The 20,353-nt window shown below is 31.6% G+C and overlaps 1 protein-coding gene across 11 annotated transcripts in view; it reads left to right on the top strand.

Annotated features, from left to right (window-relative positions):
* The window catches only part of LOC143247371 (myelin regulatory factor-like), a 351,121-nt gene extending 346,360 nt beyond the window's left edge, over positions 1 to 4,761 (top strand). For all 11 annotated transcript variants that reach the window (XM_076495348.1, XM_076495341.1, XM_076495347.1 and 8 more), the window contains one exon: positions 387 to 4,761. In XM_076495348.1, coding sequence (XP_076351463.1) covers positions 387 to 467 — 81 coding nt within the window. In that variant the 3' untranslated portion in view covers positions 468 to 4,761. The remainder of the gene's footprint in view (positions 1 to 386) is intronic.
* The last annotated feature ends 15,592 nt before the right edge of the window (positions 4,762 to 20,353 follow it).

Below are 20,353 nucleotides of genomic sequence, written 5' to 3'. Positions count from 1 at the left end.
AAGTTTACTGATCATATCTTTTGTCTCTCCTCCCCTACTTTCAATAAAGTTAGCCACATATATCCTGTATGAATTATTAATAATATATTTAATTTTGTTTATCTTTCTTTCAAAAATGCATTCAAATGGTAATGTTTTGTAGATTTAAAAATATACATTTTATTATACAAAAAAAAGATAGAGAAGCATTTTATAAAGAGTATTTACAAATAGAGCACACATTGTAGGCTTAAAATGTATATCTTTAAATTTATGGCTAATTTGGTGATACGTAAGTACCAAGTTAAGTGTTTTATTATTTCTCTTTGTTTGGACAGTTGTGTCACATTGAGTCTTATTTCTGTTTGATTCACATATAATATTTGCTTTACTACCTCTCTTTGTAGCCATGCCTTCTTCAAAGCAGTGATGCTGGTGGGCTGTTTGTGGAGTACAAATTTATTTTTCATAGAGATTGTAGAATATGATACGTCTTTCCATTAAAATAGGAAGCTATCTCTCGATACTTCATATCATCAGTTTACTGGTGCCAGTGTTTCTGAGCTGGGAAAGGAATTACATAGAGTATGATAAATTTATTTCTAGATAGAAATTGCTGTAGAACTCCAGTTTAGGAGATTTATTTTCAGTTCAAACTGGTATGTTTCTAATATACTTTTCTAGTGAAACAAGATCTTGCCACTAAAAATGTTTGGCATCCAAAGATTGAAATTCTGTGCCTTGACATATGAGTACATAAGCATGATATGTCCAAGATATTTTAGTGAAAGTCGAATATAGGACTACTTTATCACTGTTCATGTATTTTTTTCAAGATGAATCTTTTATTGTAGATAAAGTTGTAGAAATTTCCATATATTGTGAAGCTCAACCATGACACATGTTAAATCTCTATAGCAGATAAAAACTGCCTCTTGTGCTTTAGAGTAGAAAAGTACCAAAAATAAAATTTTCCACAATTTTTTTTTTCCAAATGGATTGTCATTGCACTTCACCAGACCAAATTATAATTGTTGGAATTATTTTTTAAAGAAATTTTTTATCTTGTTATGTCTAACTGAAAATTTTATGTATTAAATTAAATATCCATTGAAATTTAGATACATGTAATTGGAGATCATGCAGCTTAAGTTCTGTATGGATCGTATAGTTTTCTACAAATGTGTTCTTTGTCACACTTATAGAACCACTATTTTTGTAAAGCTAAGCATGCCGGTAGAATATCAGGTTTAAATTCTGTGATTCTCAGTTATAGTGGGAAATGGAAGCTTCTTATCTGTTTTACTACACACAGAAATGGAATGTCACAGTTGTATAATTTAGGTGTACAGAAAAATGTTTGTATGTTTTGTTTTTCTGCTTTATTTAAGAAAAAAAGAATTACTCTAAAAAATTCTAATTTTTCATCCTACCTGATTTGTGAAATGTTATACAAAAATTCATTTATCTTATCACAACATTTTCACATATTCTCTGTCTTTGAAGAAGTTATTTTTTATGATTACTTTGAAGCCAAACAGAGGAGTCAACAATGAACTTCAAAAGAATGTTTTTCATTCACACATATATTTTAGCAGAAAAATTAGCTTTTTCCATTTTCAGTTAAATATGTTTGGATTTTCATTTGATGGAGAAGTAATAAATTCATGATTATTTCTAATGTTTTATACATTTTCAGGTATATTTAATGTAAAGGAAACGTAACTAAATTCTGATCATACTTTATACGTTGTTCAAAACGGCCGTGGACTTTCTAATAGATTTTAGAACTATTAAATGAAACATTAAATTGAAACATATGAAATTCTGAAACTAGATAATTAATATAAAGTCTAAACATTTGTTGCCATAAAACAGTTTAATTGTGTCTCTCTTCCCCCAACCAATCGCACAATCATCTGTAATTAATTTTCGTTTATTTACCTCCACTTGTTACACAGCTCACATATACCAGTTTAATATGGATTCAGTCATTATGAGATCAGTACTGTGTAAAATTTATTGCAAGATAAAACAGGTGACAATAGCTGTGACTTGCAAATCTCCAACATAGCCTTGTACAGTTTGAGAGATTAGTAATAAGGTGTTATGAGGAGATGTTTCTCATATGCATTGACAAATTCTCTATCTTTTCAAAAGAGAAACCATTTCCTTGTATTCTAAAATTTCTGTTCATGACATACTGATTAGTAGCATCCTTTACATATCCTAACATTCTAATCCTCTGTAGGGACATGTTCATCATTGATTTTGTAAAAGACGAAAATGTTTAGAGAATGTTTGGTAACCAGATCCTTATTGTATCCAATAATCAACACTAGATATTTGTTGGTTAGTTATCTGGTTTGTACATTTTGTTATTGTCACTTGGCAAAGAACTTTTCTACATTCTTGTAACCCCCAAAATAGTTAATGTTGGTTGTTTTTACATGCTCTCTCCTGATCTCACATCACAGTTTTGAAACTGCTGTTCAGTACATCTGAGGTACCTGAACCTAAGGCCTAAGTAGACAATATTCATACCATTGTGTAATAATATTAATGTATCTAGTTCATGACAGAAAGAAAAGTGCAACTTTTAATATTGATATATCCCAAAATCATATAATCTATTTCAAATATATACTATTTTTCAGAATATTTATAACTTAAAATTCAAAACCATTTTTGTTAAATTTTTTCAAGTCTATTTTCAATTTCACTGTGTATGTCTGAACAATTTTTCTGTTTATAGTTAAGCAGCATTTTCTTAAATGTGTGAAGTTTTAACATTTCAGAAAATCATTTACTGTAACATCTTGCTCTTCTCTGTATTAAAATAGAATAGTAATACTGTATACAAATACGTTAATAAATTACATGCAAAAGAATTTGAAATCATGTATCTTTCTGTGCCTAAATTATGTGCAGTCTTAAATTAGTTCATGATCTTTTTGAAATAAATTTTAATGTGCAAAACAAACAGGAGAATTTGTATGTATCAAGTCAACATATTATTATTAGAATTACAGTTTATATGTTGGTGAATTTTTCTCAATAGATTTTTTAAATGACAGTTATGTAATATAAAAGGGGTTAAACTTAAAAAAACATTATCTTAGTACTAATCAGGGGTTTGGAACCAAACATTGTGTCATTTTGTTTCCATGTTTAATTATTTACAAGTTATTTGTCCCCCAGTGTCACAAAGGTATGTCTGTGGACTATAATGTTTGTTGTAAAATGAAGAACATCAGTAAGATAAAAACGTATGTTCATAAAAATTTCTTAAAATATGAATGAAAATTTTTCACATACCTTGTATGGTTTTAACATTATAAGATAGTGAACTTGCAAAAATGATTAACAGTTGATATTATGTAATGATTTTTTGTGATTTTGTTGCAATGGTATGGATAAAGTATTTTTTTTATGTGATGTTTAGGTTTCTATTTGTGGCTAGAGTAATTATTAAATATTTTCTTCGTGATAAGAAAATTAAGAGATATATATGAAAGTCAATATTTATTATAAAATATTTGAAGATAGTGGACCTTATAGACTTTCACAGAATATACATGAGGTCATTGACCTCTCTCCCCTCCCAAATTATGCTCTTTGTGTATATATACATTATAACACATAGAAAGAAATATTACATTTCATATATTCATTCCTGTCAAAATTTTCAGGTCAGATGTAAACTTGTATAACTTAATTAGTTTTAGTCAAAAAAGCAATGTGGGTTTCAACCAATAAGAAATGCAAGTGTACTCTTTGGTAAATAAATCAACTTTACACTTCAATAAAATTCTAAAATACTCAATTTATGCAACTCTTGTTCTGCTGAAGTTTTGTAGTTTAATTATTTTCTTAAAATTTGAAAAGTAATAAAAATAAAATGTAATAACATTAACAACTAATTATTGAGTATTGCCATTTGCATTTTTAAAACACAAACTTGTCTTCTTTCTCCTTCTGAAAAAATATTTTAAATGTTCAAATTTCTAGAAACTATTGTAATTTTTATAATACCATATACCTTGTAATCAGTTTATGTAAGATAGAACACAAAATGAAAATTTTGTGATTAATCTCTTAAACTAATTGATAAGCTATTGAAGCAAATCCATTTAAAGATGTTTATTTTTTAAATTTTGTTTCTGTTAATAGAAATATATGTTTTGTTGGATAATTACTTAATCTCTGAAAATCTTAGGGACAGAATGTAATACCTATAAGAAGAGCATATGTAATTTTAAATTTCATCAGTGTACATGGTTATTACATAATATATAATTATTACTGATAGTTTGATAAAACATAGGGAAAGAAATGGCAATTATTTTTTACAGAGTGTTGGAGTATGTGTCACAATACTGTTATTAATGTCAGTGTGTTTTCTTTATTTTTCATTGATAGGTTATCAAAACAAATATATTAATCTGAATGCCCTTAGATCCTATAAGTAGCTTCTTCACTATGTTCTATTGTAATTTATATCATGAGTGTAATTTAATAAAAACGTATGAATGTTTAAAGTTTTTATATTATAATAATTGAAAAGAAAGTTTGTGGAAGAAACAAAGTTACAACTTTATTTCTTAGAAGTTATAATTTATTCTGTTGAACCTCACAAAATAGAGTATTTATAAAAGTAATATATAACTTGTTACCTTTATTAGATTATAATATTAGTAGTTTAGTTTAATGCGTATTAATAAAGGAAGATTTAAACAAAATGTAACATAAAACTTGTAACAAAATATTTAGATCTTGAAATCTGAATATCTACAGTAATTCACTTCTCTCCACACTGTTATCCAGTTCTATAAAGCTAAGTGTAAGGACACGTTAATGTATTATTTTGTGTAAATATTAAAAACTGTCTCAAACCACACTGGACTTATTTTAATAATAGTGATATTTTGTGAATGGAAAATAAATAAATATATGAATAAAAGTGAATGTTTGTGTTATTCATTTTGCTACAAACGTTGACACTCAGATATTTTCTTTCTAATCTGTAATACTCCCTCCCCAGTGGCACAGCTGTGTACAACGCTAGAAACTGTTTCAGTACCCATGGTGGGCAGAGTATAGACAACCAAATATGTGGCTTTTATGATTAATTACAAAAAATCTAATAAAGCGAATACACTGATTTATGCTATTATCATCCTTTTTTGTAATGATATGAAACTTTGGTTAAATACAAGTAAAAATATGCTAATAATATTTAATTATATTAATAATAGTAAACATTATGCTAATAATATTTAATTATATTAATAATAGTAAACATTATGCTAATAATAGTTAATTATATTAATAATAGTAAACATTATGCTAATATGTTAATAATACTTGTTTTAACGAGGATTAACAACGTATGAAGTAAAAATGTCGTAAGATAATTTTGTTTTTTGAAAAGGAATAAATATAGTTTCAGTGTCTAAACTGCCTTAGGGGTAACCTCTGTTTCCAGCCTTAAAAATATATTAATAACTAAATGTAATTTTCTGTTGAAAATACCGCTGTGTGTATGGGGAGGGGATTGAACAATCAAGAATGAAAAATTGAACAACTTTTAAAAATTTTCTGTTTCAAAATTACCAAAATGAAATTTCTAAGATGTTAATTACAAATCGATCTATTTCGAGTTAAGGTTTTTGAAACACGTTAAAAGATAAGGCACATTCACACGTACAGGAATATTTAATGCATGTTTGTTTGTTTTGAATTTCGCGCAAAGCTACTCGAGGGCTATCTGGGCTAGCCGTCCCTAATTTAGCAGTGTAAGACTAGAGGGAAGGCAGCTAGTCATCACCGCTCACCGCCAACTCTTGGGCTACTCTTTTACCAACGAATAGTGGGATTGACCGAACATTATAACGCCCCCACGGCTTGGAGGGCGAGCATGTTTGGCGCGACGTCAGTAAGTCAACGCACAAACTGTCAGAAACATTTCCGTGAGGATGCTCTTTCTGCCGTACGATCAACTCTAGACTCATTCACAAAATACGGCTAGCATGGCCAGGTAGTTAAGTATAAAAAAAAAACACCAAAGTGGAAGAATATTAATTATACACATTTTACAAAATTTATGATTAACTTATGAACAAGATCAGGTTTCTCTATGGTATGCAGTATAAATAATATATATCGTTAGTTCTTTGATTGGTTGGTATTTTTACAGTTACGCTGTAGAAACAGCTTATTTCTTGTTAAGAGCAAAGTTACACGAGGGTCTATTTAGACTATTGTTGTTTTAGGATTCAATGGGATGAAACAGCTCTTGTTTCAAATATTTTAGATGCATCAATCAAAATATTCAATGAAGTTTATTTTAGGAATTTAGACTCAGTGGGATCTTTAATAAAGTACACGTACAAGTCCTTCTAAATATAATGGCTGGAAAGGGAATACGTAATAAACTACTTTATTAATTGTATACTTTACTTATGCAGTGCCCATAACATTTATTGAACTTATAATGCTTAATTAATTTAAAAATAAGCAAATTTAATGTTCGCAAAAGTATTTTGAAACAGTCGTGTATATCTAACATTTACTGCCTGAACTTGAACTAAAATAAACATAAATAGCTGAATTTATTATTTTCTCCGTAACTTACCTCTTCATAGCCTTTTCACTTAGGCCAGTCTTGGCCATGTGGTTAAGGCACTCGCCTCGTAATCCGAGAATCGCGGGTTTGAGTACACATCACACCAATCATGCTCGCATTTTCAGCCTTGGGGACGTTATAATATGCGACCAATCCCACTATTCGTTGGTAAAAGAGTAGCCCAAGAGTCGGCGGTAGGTGGTGATGACTAACTGCCTTCTCTCTAGCCTCACACTGCTAGATTAGGGATGACTAACTCAGATCGCCGACGTATTTCTTTGCGCGAACTTCAAAAACAAACAAACAAGCTTTTACTTAAACACTTACTCACTAAACATCTTTTAATTGCCATGTAAACAGCAGCTTTCAGCCGAATTATCTTAAATACAGAAATGATACTACTAGACTAAGAAGTTAAACTGTTGTTCATACCTTCCGCTTTGTGACAGCAGGCAGCAATTATGGTTACGCTCTTAAAGCAGTGTTTCCTTATATAAACAATTCAATAAAGAACATTAGTAAATAGAAATCGAACTCAAAGTAATGTTTAAATATTAAAATGATTTTCCATGTTTGTTGGGCATTCCATTTGATCATTCATTTCCTGCAAAAAGAACCCTGAAATGTGCAGAATAGCGAGATAAAAGAACATCGTGACAAATATTATGTACAAAATATATATCTTAACTGTCATATAAATTAGGGTCGAACTTGATATTTATAAATATATTCTGTAACTCGTATTTCTAAATAATAATATGACGTTAATAGTTTAAGGTTAGTTTACGTTTAGAGATATTTCAGATTATCAGTTGGTTCACTGTCAATTTTCTACAGGCCGAGGTATGAACGGTATTCATATTCCTGGTACTAAAAGGAAATAAACTTTGGATTAACGAAATGTTCGTTTTTTTTTCTGTGCTTGATTTTTGCATAGGTCCGATAACTTTAATATGCTGAGAAGAATTGTTAAATGTTAGATTAAAGAAGCTTTCCAAGTACAGGACAATGATGAATCTTTTTATAAACGCCATTTCAAGTCATACTCATACAAGAAAGTCCTTGTGTGGTAATCCATAATCCTTAGATTATTTAGGTCAGGGGTTTCCAACTTAAGAGTGCTCGAGGGCTACAACTGTATTCACGAGTCTAGTGGCGGGCGGCATTATATTTTTGTCAAATTAGGTCTTGTTGGTGTGTTACGTAATTCAAAATAAGGAATAAATAGATCCGTAGTAGGGTCCTTTAAACATGTTAAAATAAGTTTCGGTTGGAGAAAGAGTTAAACTGAATGTGACTTACTATATGTTACATGATATTTGGACAGGCATATTTTGAAAAAAAAATATGTATTTCATTGTGAAAATAAAAGGAAAATGTAATTTAAACATGTTCAATTATTTACGTAATAAATAAATTTAATAAAAAAAATGGTGCATATAAAACAAACTAGAATAGCAAACATATCTGATATTTAACGTAGTAAGGACATAAAATTTTCAATGTGAACTTTGAGGTTGCTCAGCAGCACTGACCAAAGGGGGTATGTCGACATGGAGTTCTGTCTTTGCTAGTCTCAGGAGGTGGGCCCGGCATGGCCAGGTGGGTTAAGGGTCTCGTAATCTGAGGGTCGCGGGTTCGTATCCCCGTCGCACCAGACATGCTCGCCTTTTCAGCCGTGTGGGCGTTATAATGTGATGGTCAATCCCACTATTCGTTTATAAGAATTCTATAAATATAGAATTAGATGGGGGTCAGCCCCCCATGTCATCCTGTGTCACTGTATCAAGTTTGGTGCTAATTGATCAATAATTGTGGAAACGTATAAGGAACAGACACATACACACATTGATATTTACCTGCATAGAAGATGGGTGGAGTACTCCAACCCCAACCCTTCATGATATTTCTCAACTCATCCTGTCTTTCAGTGCCAAGTTTGGTATTAATTGGTCAAGAAATGTGAAAAAGTATAAGGAACACGTATGATATATATATATATATATATAAACACTACAGTGATTTTTTTTCCGGGGTACAAACTTTGCTTTATATAGTGGGTTTAGGAACAGTACCCAAGTTGTAGAAGCGCTATAAACGAGCAAATAAAGTTGCATACAATAATATAAATACGTTCATCAGTATTATGCTTCATTAGAGAATGGTTAAAAATTTCATTATGAGATGTGTAACGGATTTACTGTTCTACATTTATTTTAATACCAACGTTTGATGCATGTGACGTATATTTTTGGAAGTGTATTGCGCATGTCCGCCTGTTCTCTAAATTTGTGAAAGAAACAACATCTGGTTTACGAAAACGTTAGCGCGTCTTCGAACATTGTTAAACTTTCGAGAATCTCGCCTTAAATTATATAAACCGACACACCGTGAAACAGAAAAGAATATTTTGGTCGCTATAGTCAGTATACTATAATTCTTGGAAATTATAGTTGTAATAAACGTTAATTAACGGGAAAACTACAGAATTTGACCAGGAATGTTTATAGATATCGAATATTAAGAACCGTTGATCTTCAGAGAATTATGTTCAATCGGACGTTAGATATACAACGACATTAGACATCTGTCTTCACATGTTAAAAGTAAACTTATAAACCATATTTGGGTAAACAACAATAGAGCTAGCTAGTATTCTTGTCAAATGAAGTATAGCTGTGTATCAACATAAAAGTATTAGGTTGTCGAGAAATAAATGTCGTTTTTAAACTGCGAAGTGTGGAAAGTATAAACCAGTATTGTAAAATATATTTTAATGAAAGTAAGCACCATTTACTTCAACACACTTTTGCCAACGTGTAATGATATTGTTTCTATGGTCATTGACCTCTCTGAAAGCTTCTTTTGCAGTTACCTGATTTTTTTTACCGTTCAAAAAGTTGTCAAAGTGCTTGAAAAAATGAAAATATGTAGGGAAAAGGTCTGGAGAACAAGGTGGATGAGGGAGAACATCGATCCACTGTTCGTTCAATATTTGGATCGTCATCTTTGACAGGTCTCATGAAGCCTATTTTCTCGATCTTCAGTCACGCGGAACCCATTTATCCAACTTTTTTGTTTTTTCAATCGCACTCAGGTGATTGGCAATGCTTGATTTGCCTGTGCATAGCTTATTTGCAAGTTCATGTACTGTTGTGCGAGGGTCTGTCTCAACTGCTTTCCATAATGTGTTTTCATCTAAGGAAGGCTTCCTTCCACGACCTTCGTGGTTTTCAAGACTTCCATCCCCATGCCGAAACCTGTACGTTCAGTAACAGATCCATGGCCGAATGCCTGATTGATGTTTCATGTAGTTTCGGTAGCTTTTCGTCCAAGTTTGAAGTTGTGGAAATAAATCAAACCAAAGTCCTTCTTGTCCATACTTCTGAATGTCATCGTGAGGATTCAGACATTTATTTCTGGACAACCTAATAACTTGCACTTGGATATGGACCATCGATAAAATATTTAGTGCCGGATCAGATAGAAAACTGAATACTATTTGTGAGTTTGTAACTTCTTTTGTATTTAAATAATTATTTGTATGAATTATTTATAATAACCGTTATTATAAATTGTATTTTTTTTGCTTATTAAAGTATATTTGTGTAAAGAAGGAAAATTATGTGTATAAATCTTGTGGATAAATATCATAAATTTAACACATATCGAAATTTAAATTTAAATCCAAATTTTTGGCTATTGGAAAACGTAATAAGTTAAGAACATAATGTATAATAAATCGGACACTCTTCCAAGATAAATCGTTATAGGAAACAAGTGACATTACTTTACTTGAAGTATTTCAGGGGTTTGTATACGCAATCTTGAAAGTCCTTCTTATCACACCTGTTTCATATCATTCTTACAAGATGTTGTATATCAAAACGAGTTGTATATCTGAAAGAATTTTTAGACAAAAATTTAAAAAAAAATTTAGTTTATGACGTGTAAATATCAATATGACTCTAAACCATTGCGAATCGTAGTTACACTTTTCTTCGTGCATAAATCAATATAACACGAAAACTTTGTAATCATAGTTCATGGCTTGTAAGATTAAATTTCCTATACCCTGGTGTCACTGTAATGCAACACATTTATTATTGGCAGTTCATTGATTTCAAGCCCTGGTTTTGTAAAGTATATGTCACTGCAACCTGTTACTTGTACTTCATGGCTTTAAGTAAGAATTTTCCATATGTAAATATCCTTATGAAGTGAAAACTATGTTAATTGTAGCTCACGAGTTGAAAGCTGTGTTTTGTTTGTGTGTAACCGAAAGCTTTGCAAGTCGCAGCTCATGGCCATGGCGTAACTTTTTCGCATGATATAAAAACATAAAACTTTTATGAATTCACTGTTTTTGGTGAATGTGACAGTCAAACGAATCTCTTTGTTTTTATAGCACCATTTTTAACAAAATTATTTATTACAGAAACAGCATTACGTGTATTAAAATTTTATTGAACAAGAAAGTTCCATTCAAAGTGAACATGTTATTAGATCAGGTATTGAAAAGTAACGAGATATCCTTAGTTTTTAACACAAAATGTTTTATTTAATAGAAGAGGTTGTTAAATATAGAATATCATTCATGTTAAATCTGTAACAAAGTTTATTCCACTGTAAGGTTTTACACTAATATAAATATGAGTGAGATGTAACAGATATTTAAGATATTGACTAATGATCCACATACAGTTAATTACGTAGATATTTTATTTAAGTTTGAACTGTGCGAGTTTTCACTGTTCTTTAAACGTGTGTTAATACTGACTAAAGGGTTCATTAGGAACCTCAATGATTTAAAATGCAATGAAAGAGAAAATCGTGTTTTGATTATCAGGATATAAATCGGCACATATTTAAACGTTTTCGATGAATTTGGAAAATTGAATAGCTGAAATGTAATACACTGCTATGACAGAACATATAACAGTATTCAAGGATACTGTCCAAGTAATAGTATATATAAGCATTCAAGTTCATGTTAATTGACAGGAGAAATTTTCATAAACTTAAAACAAAGCATTATAGTTTTTAGATATTCTACATAACCAACTACCAGTACGACTCATAAGAGGTGTCATTCCTGTGAGTTTAAAAACTCATTTCACTGTGCGTTCTGCAGAATACTGTTCTTACATATTTGTAATGAGCAGTAAATTTAAATATACAGTATGCAATCATGCCCATAAAAAACATTACAACTGTCTAAAACTTTAAGCAATCTATTATATGTAGGGTGTATAATGAAACAATAAATATTTTAAATTTACAATACTACACTTTTGTACGAAATATTAGTATAAAGAGTAAGAAACTAGCTTTGTCGCCGTTAGGTGTCCTTCAAGCTCAAACACGGGAAAAATGAAGAGAACATATAAAATATAATGTGCATTTTTGAAACATAATAGGAAGATAATTAAGTTCAAGATGAAGTGAGTACGTGATTATTTGAACATAATTACGAATTGATATAAGGTAAAAGAGCGACAAGTTAATTAAGTATAAATGAGAAATGTTTTTCAAGAAAATGGATTACGTGATTCCTTATTGTAAACACAGTAATATATTTTATTAAAATGAAGGATCTTTATTGCCCCCCGCTAGTACAGCGGTATGTCTCCGGATTTCCAACGCTAAAATCAGGAGTTCGATTTCCCTCGGTGGGCTGAGCAGATAGCCCAATGTGGCTTTGCTATAAGAAAAACAAACAAACAAGGATATTTATTAAAATTGTTAATGATTCATTTATTGACCAGGTGGTTAGAGAACTCGTCTCATAATCTGAGGGTCAAAGATCGAATCTCTATAGCACATGCTTGATCTTTCATCCCTGGGAATGTTATAAAGTCATGGTAAATGCCACTATTCGTTGGTAACAGAGTAGTCCAAGAGTTGACGGTGGGTCTTACACTTCTAAATGAAGGACGGCTAGTGCAGATAGCCCTCGGGTAACTTTGTGCGAAATTCAAACAAACAAAATTTATTTAACAACTGACATTTTCTGACATCTCTGTTGACTAATCACTTAGTAGCTCACTATTTTACAGTTATCAGATTTGTCCAATATTTCTAACAATTCCTTTCAACATAGTGATATTAATGTTTAACCAAATATAAAAATTATTAGAAGTAACCACTCTATCCTCCTCAGTTTAACTGCATGATGCCAGTATTCGGTAGTTAAAATGTTGGAATTATTCTGTAATTATCTGCTGTTCTGCCGCTATTGGTTGAAAGTTGTTTTCTTCAAGAATGAAGTTTAGTAGACAATAAAAATTTGAAATTTTCATGACTGTTGAGAATCTGCATCGGACATAGAAGTGAAATGAGGGTTTAGCTCTGACATTTCTTTCTTAAACTAATAAAAGTCTCGTTTTATTGTGTGATCAAATGTATCAAGTTTTTGTCCTACATTTTCTGCTAGAACAAATTAAAAGGAAACAACCACGACAAAGATAACATCTTCGACTCCTGCTACTACAGCAGCAAGTAAGTTACAGTGTATTGAATTTGATGACAGTAAAGCTGATCATAAGAGTGAAGAAAGTAATAATTGTTTATTAAAGTACACTCCAAGAATGTTGCCCAGTCCTAAAATGCTGCATAAGGCTAGTATTACCTGAATTTAGTCCTACAAGAACAGAGAGAAGCATAGTTGACTGTTTTTACTATGTTCAACTACATTAGATGTGACCAATCTACAATTATCTAATGGAAACCCTTAATTTTTAAACTACAAACGTCCAACAAAATACTGGTGCCCTTTTCTAGAAAACTTCTCATGTCTTAATATTATCAGATGATGGAAAGAATCTGGTTCTTTATGTACAGGACATGTGGTGTGTGCACGAGGAACACGTCGTGAAGTATTCAAACGTGGTGTGGTATCAGTTATCCTGTCTTTATTCAGAGTTCCACATCTGATGGACACGAAGTAAAAATGTAGTTCAACTTTCAGTTTAGTGAACTTAGGCATAATTTGTACCAATGAATGTGACGCATTCTCTATTAGCTACACGTGACTATGAAAGAAGCAATATGTCAGTCATACCCTATTAATCGAAGATGGTACACGTAAGTTATATCTTAACAGTGGTGCACGTTAATCATATAGTACCATTCGAAAACGCTAAACATACACTGTAGGAGAACAATGAAATAGGTGATATGCATGTCACAAGAGCTCAACTGAAAATGTTGAACGTAAATAATACGTAAAAATCGAATAACGAAAATTTAAATAACTGTATAAATATAAAATATGCCACAATTAAGTAGATGTAGGAGTAATAATGAAAGACCCCACCCCTCCAACATGTAGACATAGAGCAAGAAGATTATTGTAATAATTTAAGAAGTAATATGTAGCTTATGCGTAGTAATTAACGATGTCAAACACATTACACGTAATCATCGAAGAAGCGCAGGATCTACCTAGAATTAGCGTACATTCAAACCTCACTTTTCTTTGTTTTTTCTTTATTAAAGCAATTAAAAGTATAATCCTTAGGTTTGGAACTAATTAGATGTCTGAGAATCATATTTCTTTTATAGACTTCATTGTTAAAGATAAAGCAAATGCAACACTACACACACACTTTGGAGATTGTGTCTATATATGCACTTGTAACATATTGTTTCACATAGCAACAGTACCTATATGCCTTATCTTTCATATTGACTTGACAAGAAGTAACAGACATAATTCAATATGTGGCAATGTTCTAACAACCATAATCAATTTAGGTTGTTCTTATTACATCTATAAAAATTTAAATCAGCTTTTTGTTACCTGTCAGAGCAAAATTAAAACTCCAGAAATAGATACATAGGCACTTGTGTTAGTACAAAGTTAAAGCTTTAGAATGAATATGTTTTTAATTTTAATCATTTTAAAGTGTTTATTCTTTGTCATAACATTCATAGAAGTTTTCAAAATAGAGCTAGGATAAAAATTCATACAGTGGTAAACATTTTTCTCTTTTTATACAAGTCTCCTACAAAACAACTAAGTCATTTACTAAGAAAATCTTTCAGATGTGTACCAGAAAAACATGAACAAGGAATCCCAAGGTTCCCAGATGAACCACAGCCCACACTTAACCTTTCTCATATTGTGTAAGTACAGAGTAAACTGTATGTGTCAAACATGTCATCAATCTTTTTGCACTTTGTAAGTAATAAAATAAACTGTAATTTCTGTGAAACATACCATCAATATTCCTGACATTGTGTTACTACAAAATAAACTATAGTTTGCTTCAAATATATCATCAGTCTTCCTGATATTGCATAAATGTAGAGTAAAATGTAGTTTGTGTCAAACATAGCATCAGTAATTCTGACATTGTGAGAGTACAGTGTAAATTATAATTCATATCAAACTTACCGTCTACCTTCTTGACAATGTATAAGTACAACGTAAACTGCATCAGAACATAAGTAATAAATCAACCTTAAATTTAAAACAATATAGGTTTTATTTTTTTATTTTTAAAAGGAAATATTTTAAATAAATTTTCAGTCTTCAGCTGTCTGTATCATTACATTTATTTCTCCAAATTTTCCATTATAAATTTTCTCATCACCTTGATATGATACCTTTAATTTAAAATATATTGCATATTTATAGTGTAGACAAAATTAAGGAATAGTAAAATTTTATAGCCTATATATAAATTTTATAGTCTTCTTGGTTTATGGAGGGGTAAACAAGAAGGTGTTTCATATTATAATTTATCTTGGACAAGTCTCCGATTTATTGTTATTTATACCAGCTATTAAGATTTTAAATAGCCAGAAATTCCAATTTAGAAGTTAATTAAATGTTAATATGTATCAAATTTACAATATTAGCCGACAAGACTGATGCACACAACTCTCTTTTTAACACAGATATATTTTAATATAGAAATAAATAAACAATACAATTTATAATAACGGTCATTACTAACAGTTATTACAAATGTTAATTTATATACAAGAGTTTTACAAACAATACTGAGTTTTATATTCAGTCAAGAACTTTAGATTTTTAATGTCCAATGTTAATTCACTGAAGTTGACGGTTTGTAATGTTTCAAATATATTAACATTTCTAGTCCAGTTCTGTAGTTTTCCGCTTAATAGGCGTTAATCACAATATTAGCTTCCGAAACCTATTGCACACTTAACTACAGTTGTCCAAAAATATTTTTATTATGCATCTTGGCTAAACACTTTTATACGACTGACTTTCTGGAGGTTTAAATAATGGTTCAAAACGTACCAGCAATTTTGTAAAACAAATATTATTAATTCTCACTCTCAATAATCTTTCACAATTTTTTAGAATAGGTGGACATGCTCAGTACACATTCAAGAATGTAAAAATAAAACTCCACTAAAATAATCATAGGTATTAAAATAACGTATAGCGGTAAATCGGTCAAAAAAGTTAAACGCGTCTGCTACACCCTCCTATCATGATCTTTTTTTTAACACAAATTGTCAATGACTCTCGCTAAAACTTGCCATTACATTACTCGTAGGCTCAGCATGGCCAAGTGTGTTAAGGCGTTCGACTCCTAATCCGAGGGTTGCGAGTTCGAATCCCGGTCGCATCAAACATGCTCGCCCTCCCAGCCGTGGGGATGTTATAATGTTACGATCAATCCCACTATTCGTTGGTAAAAGAGTAGCCTAAGAGTTGGCGGTGGATGGTGATGACTAGCTGCTTTCCCTCTTGTCTTACACTGCTAAATTAGGCACGGCTAGCGCAGATATCCCTCGGGTAGCTTTGCGCGAAATCTGAAAACAAACAAACAATACTCATAAATACGTCCAATTAGAAGGTAATGTTTATATATTGTTCATTGTTTCTTCACATGTACGTTTGATAGGTTAGCTTAGTCTTAATTGACGAAACCTTGCTGTGTATGTATATTATCTCTCAGAAACGCTGTCTTACAGGCAGCTGTTTATCTAATTACAGAATTCGTATCTCATTGAAATAATTTAGAAAAATGACTATTTTTTAAAAAATGATTTTTTTCTAGGAAATATTGCGTGGAAAATGTGTTTTAATTACGCTTTTTAGTCATATGTAATTCACTGCATGAAAATGATTCATTGTGTACAGCTAAAAAATTTCTTAAGTCTTACTGACATTAACTGTAGTAATTTCATACATTAAAAGTGGTACTATCATATTTAATGAAGATTATTAATCTTTTTAAGTTGAGTGCCTTAACCACCTGGCCATGCTGGGTCTTTTGTTATCGAATTACTCAAAATTGTTCTACGAATAATGATCATGTTCTGCAGTAAAACGTCTCATCGCTACGGAAAGAAGTTAACGTATTTTGGTAAATACAAGTTTTAGCCTACTTTCAAAAATTACCTGTAACATTTAATAGAAATAAAACTTTAATATGTAAATTCAGCTTATTTAATACAATAATACAGAAAGCTAACTGTAATTTACACGAACGATTTGCATAGATTAATACTTTGACTTTTCTGGAGATGGGAACCGATACGCTATGAGCAATCTATTTAGCATATATGTCATATTGAGTATTAATGTAATGCCACTGGTATCATTATGGGTAGAGGAATATGTCACAATCATTTCCCATGAAAGACATAAGTATAGAGAGATTGATAAATTATATAGATCCGAAAGCACAACAATCTGAAAACTAGAGGTTGCTATGCTCTACATGGAAGAAGAAAAACTTGTACAATAGAATGGTAAGAACAATAAACTATCATAAAATGTCATTCGAGCTATTACGGAGCAACACAAAGAAAATAAAGTTTCAAAATATAACTTCGTGACATAAAAAGATGCTGCGATGTCTTATTTGGTTACATCTTATGGTAGTGAAGAATATGAAGTGGGTGAAAGATCACAAGTTTCTCGTCACACCTCGATATAAACAGCAGTTTTCATGAGAACGGACATGAAAGATGACACAATCAAAGCTATTTTATTTGTCCACAAGCCCATCAACTGCCGCAGTGCAATTTAAGTGGATTTTTGTGTAGTCTTCCATATGCATGAAGGCCAGGTTTGGGATAAATTTGTTAACATATGAGGTCTAAAATCAACTTCAAGCCTTTTATATAAAGTTGTTACAGTAGTGGTTAATTTTTGGTGATACAGTGAGCACAGTAAATGATAAAGGAAGTAATTTCAAGAGGAAAACATGGTCTAATATCTATCATTCTTGCAAGGTGCAAATAACCATAGTTTGCATAAGTGAATAAGGCCCTACGATTTGTTATGACACAGTTTTTTACACTTCTTTTATGAGAGTGTAATAATAATTCTTGTCAAGTCCATTGCTTTGCCTGTAAATATCAATATTTTATACATATACTTCATAATATTGCACAAGAGTCATAATATAGTGTTGAATACATTACAAACAACTTGGAATATGCAACTCAGCAAGCCATTTGACAGTCTCAGCCCATATGAAGTTGCGATGGAACGGAATGCATCAAAACTACTTTTTAAGATTGCTTGGTGGTACGTAAGTAGTGATGTCGTTGAAAATGATCACTTTTGAAAAGAGTATGTAACAGCCTTATCCTGCACAGTATATTCCCACATCAAATCATAAAATTTATTCAGATCAAAAAGTTCGAATTTCTAAGGCCAAAAGCTAACTTATACTTTATAGCATTGGACAACACGGAAAACCGGGGGGATATAGATTAAATTAGGTAACCTATATATATGCAAAAACGGCTCGTTTGGGTTGAGAAAATATTTTACATAGAAGAACGAACAACGTTTCGACCTTCTTTGGTCATCGTCAGGTTCACAAATTAGGTAACCAGGACCATCCAGAAAGTGACCTGCAATAAGGTGTGTCTCAACCATGGTAAGAAAATGTGGTGATAAGAATAATCCACAAACACAAAGGTTAGTGGCAAAATCTGTCCACGTGTTCCAGTCACATGTAACATGATACCGAGTAAAGAGACACAAGTCGCATGTACACAAGTTGATTCCACAATATGTGATTTCAGCACTCTCATACCTGAAGCAGCTGGAAAATTACATGGATATTCACGCTACTCAATATGAGGACACACTAGTAAAGTCGTCTAAAGAAATTTATGCTAGGAAGTTGTTGTCCTGATACATCCCATGACTTATGGAAGGCCTAAGAACCATCAAAATAAAAACTCAACAAAATGTGCTTTTCTTTACGAAATATGTTGTTTTTTATTACAAATTAAAATTGGGCTATAATATTGACAATACTTTAATACGGTCTGTGACTCTTTGTATGTTTGAAGTTAAGCACAAAGTTCAAACGGGGCTATGTGTGCTCTGCCCACCACAATTATCGGAACCAGATTTCTAGAGGAATGGTTAGTATGGGACTCTAGTAAGTAAACACACGCCACCCAAGGAAATAAAGGTGTAAAGAATGGAACAGTTATTTAATTCAATTTGCGTATCTCGTATACATTAACCACCCAATTAATTAATCAACCTTTAATTAATTAGGCATAAGAGCCATTGAACTCTGAAATCCCACTAGGGCATAATGACTGGAACAGTTAATTAACCTGATTAATTAGATATTAATTTTAACTTGATAGAATGAAATGACAGAGAATTAGAGGAAGTGATGCGAATCATTAAAAATAATTATAGGTTTGCACGAATAAATCATATCTAATTATGTTATGTAGTGACAGCTTCTCATGATGTAACGCCATTTATTAGCAGTAACTTTAGATAATTAGAGTATAAATCATGACATGATCTATAACTAAGACTATTATGATATAAGATTAATACCTGCTATATAAAACAGATTAATGTAATGCTTTCTGATAGTATTTTTATTTTAAAACCCTTTATTAATCTTCTTATACTAATCAGTTTGATATTTGATCTACGTGTAAAGGCATATCTAGTAAACATATTTTTACACTAAATCACCTTGTAACAAAATTATGAACAAACATATCATCAATATCTTTATGACATTCAAATTTTGATAACAGATTTTGCCTGGATATATCTCTACGTCTTTAACAGCCGTGTCGTATGCAATATTCGCCACACATTGTCTGATAAGGTCCTCAACCTTCATACTGTAAGTCCATATCAGATAGTTCTATTTGGTTAACTTTTGTGGTCACGTGGAAACAGAGTAAGGAAATCAGAATATTCTCCTTTTTTATTTCGACAAAGTAGATACAGTTTGTTTGTTTGTTTTTGAATTTCGCACAAAGCTACTCGAGGGCTATCTGTGCCGTCCCTAATTTAGCAGTGTAAAACTAGAGGAAAGGCAGCTAGTCATCACCACCCACCGCCAACTCTTGGGCTACTCTTTTACCAACGAATAGTGGGATTGACCGTCACATAATAACGCCCCCACGGCTGAAAGGGCGAGCATGTTTGGCGCGACGGGGATGCGAACCCGCGACCCTCAGATTACGAGTTGCACGCCTTAACACGCTTGGCCATGCCGGGCCCAAGTAGATACAGATCCAGTGACTTCCACATTTATAATGTATATAAAAAATGTTGACGTCTGTATAGTTAGGTAGCTGATTGCTGGCAAACACAATTCCCAGCATATTTTGCATTCACAAATCTTGTGTGAAAGTAAGAATAAATCTGTATAAAGTTCTTTGCTTTTCATGTATCAGTGATGATGTTTCTAGACTGATAAATTTCTAAAATTGACTAAAAATCTGCATAGGCGAGAACGTTTG

The sequence above is a fragment of the Tachypleus tridentatus genome, chromosome 3 (genome assembly GCF_004210375.1).
Source record: "Tachypleus tridentatus isolate NWPU-2018 chromosome 3, ASM421037v1, whole genome shotgun sequence".
In the NCBI taxonomy this organism is placed as follows: domain Eukaryota; kingdom Metazoa; phylum Arthropoda; class Merostomata; order Xiphosura; family Limulidae; genus Tachypleus; species Tachypleus tridentatus.
Note: the sequence above shows the minus strand (reverse complement) of the source record. Positions and strands in the feature narration are given on the sequence as shown.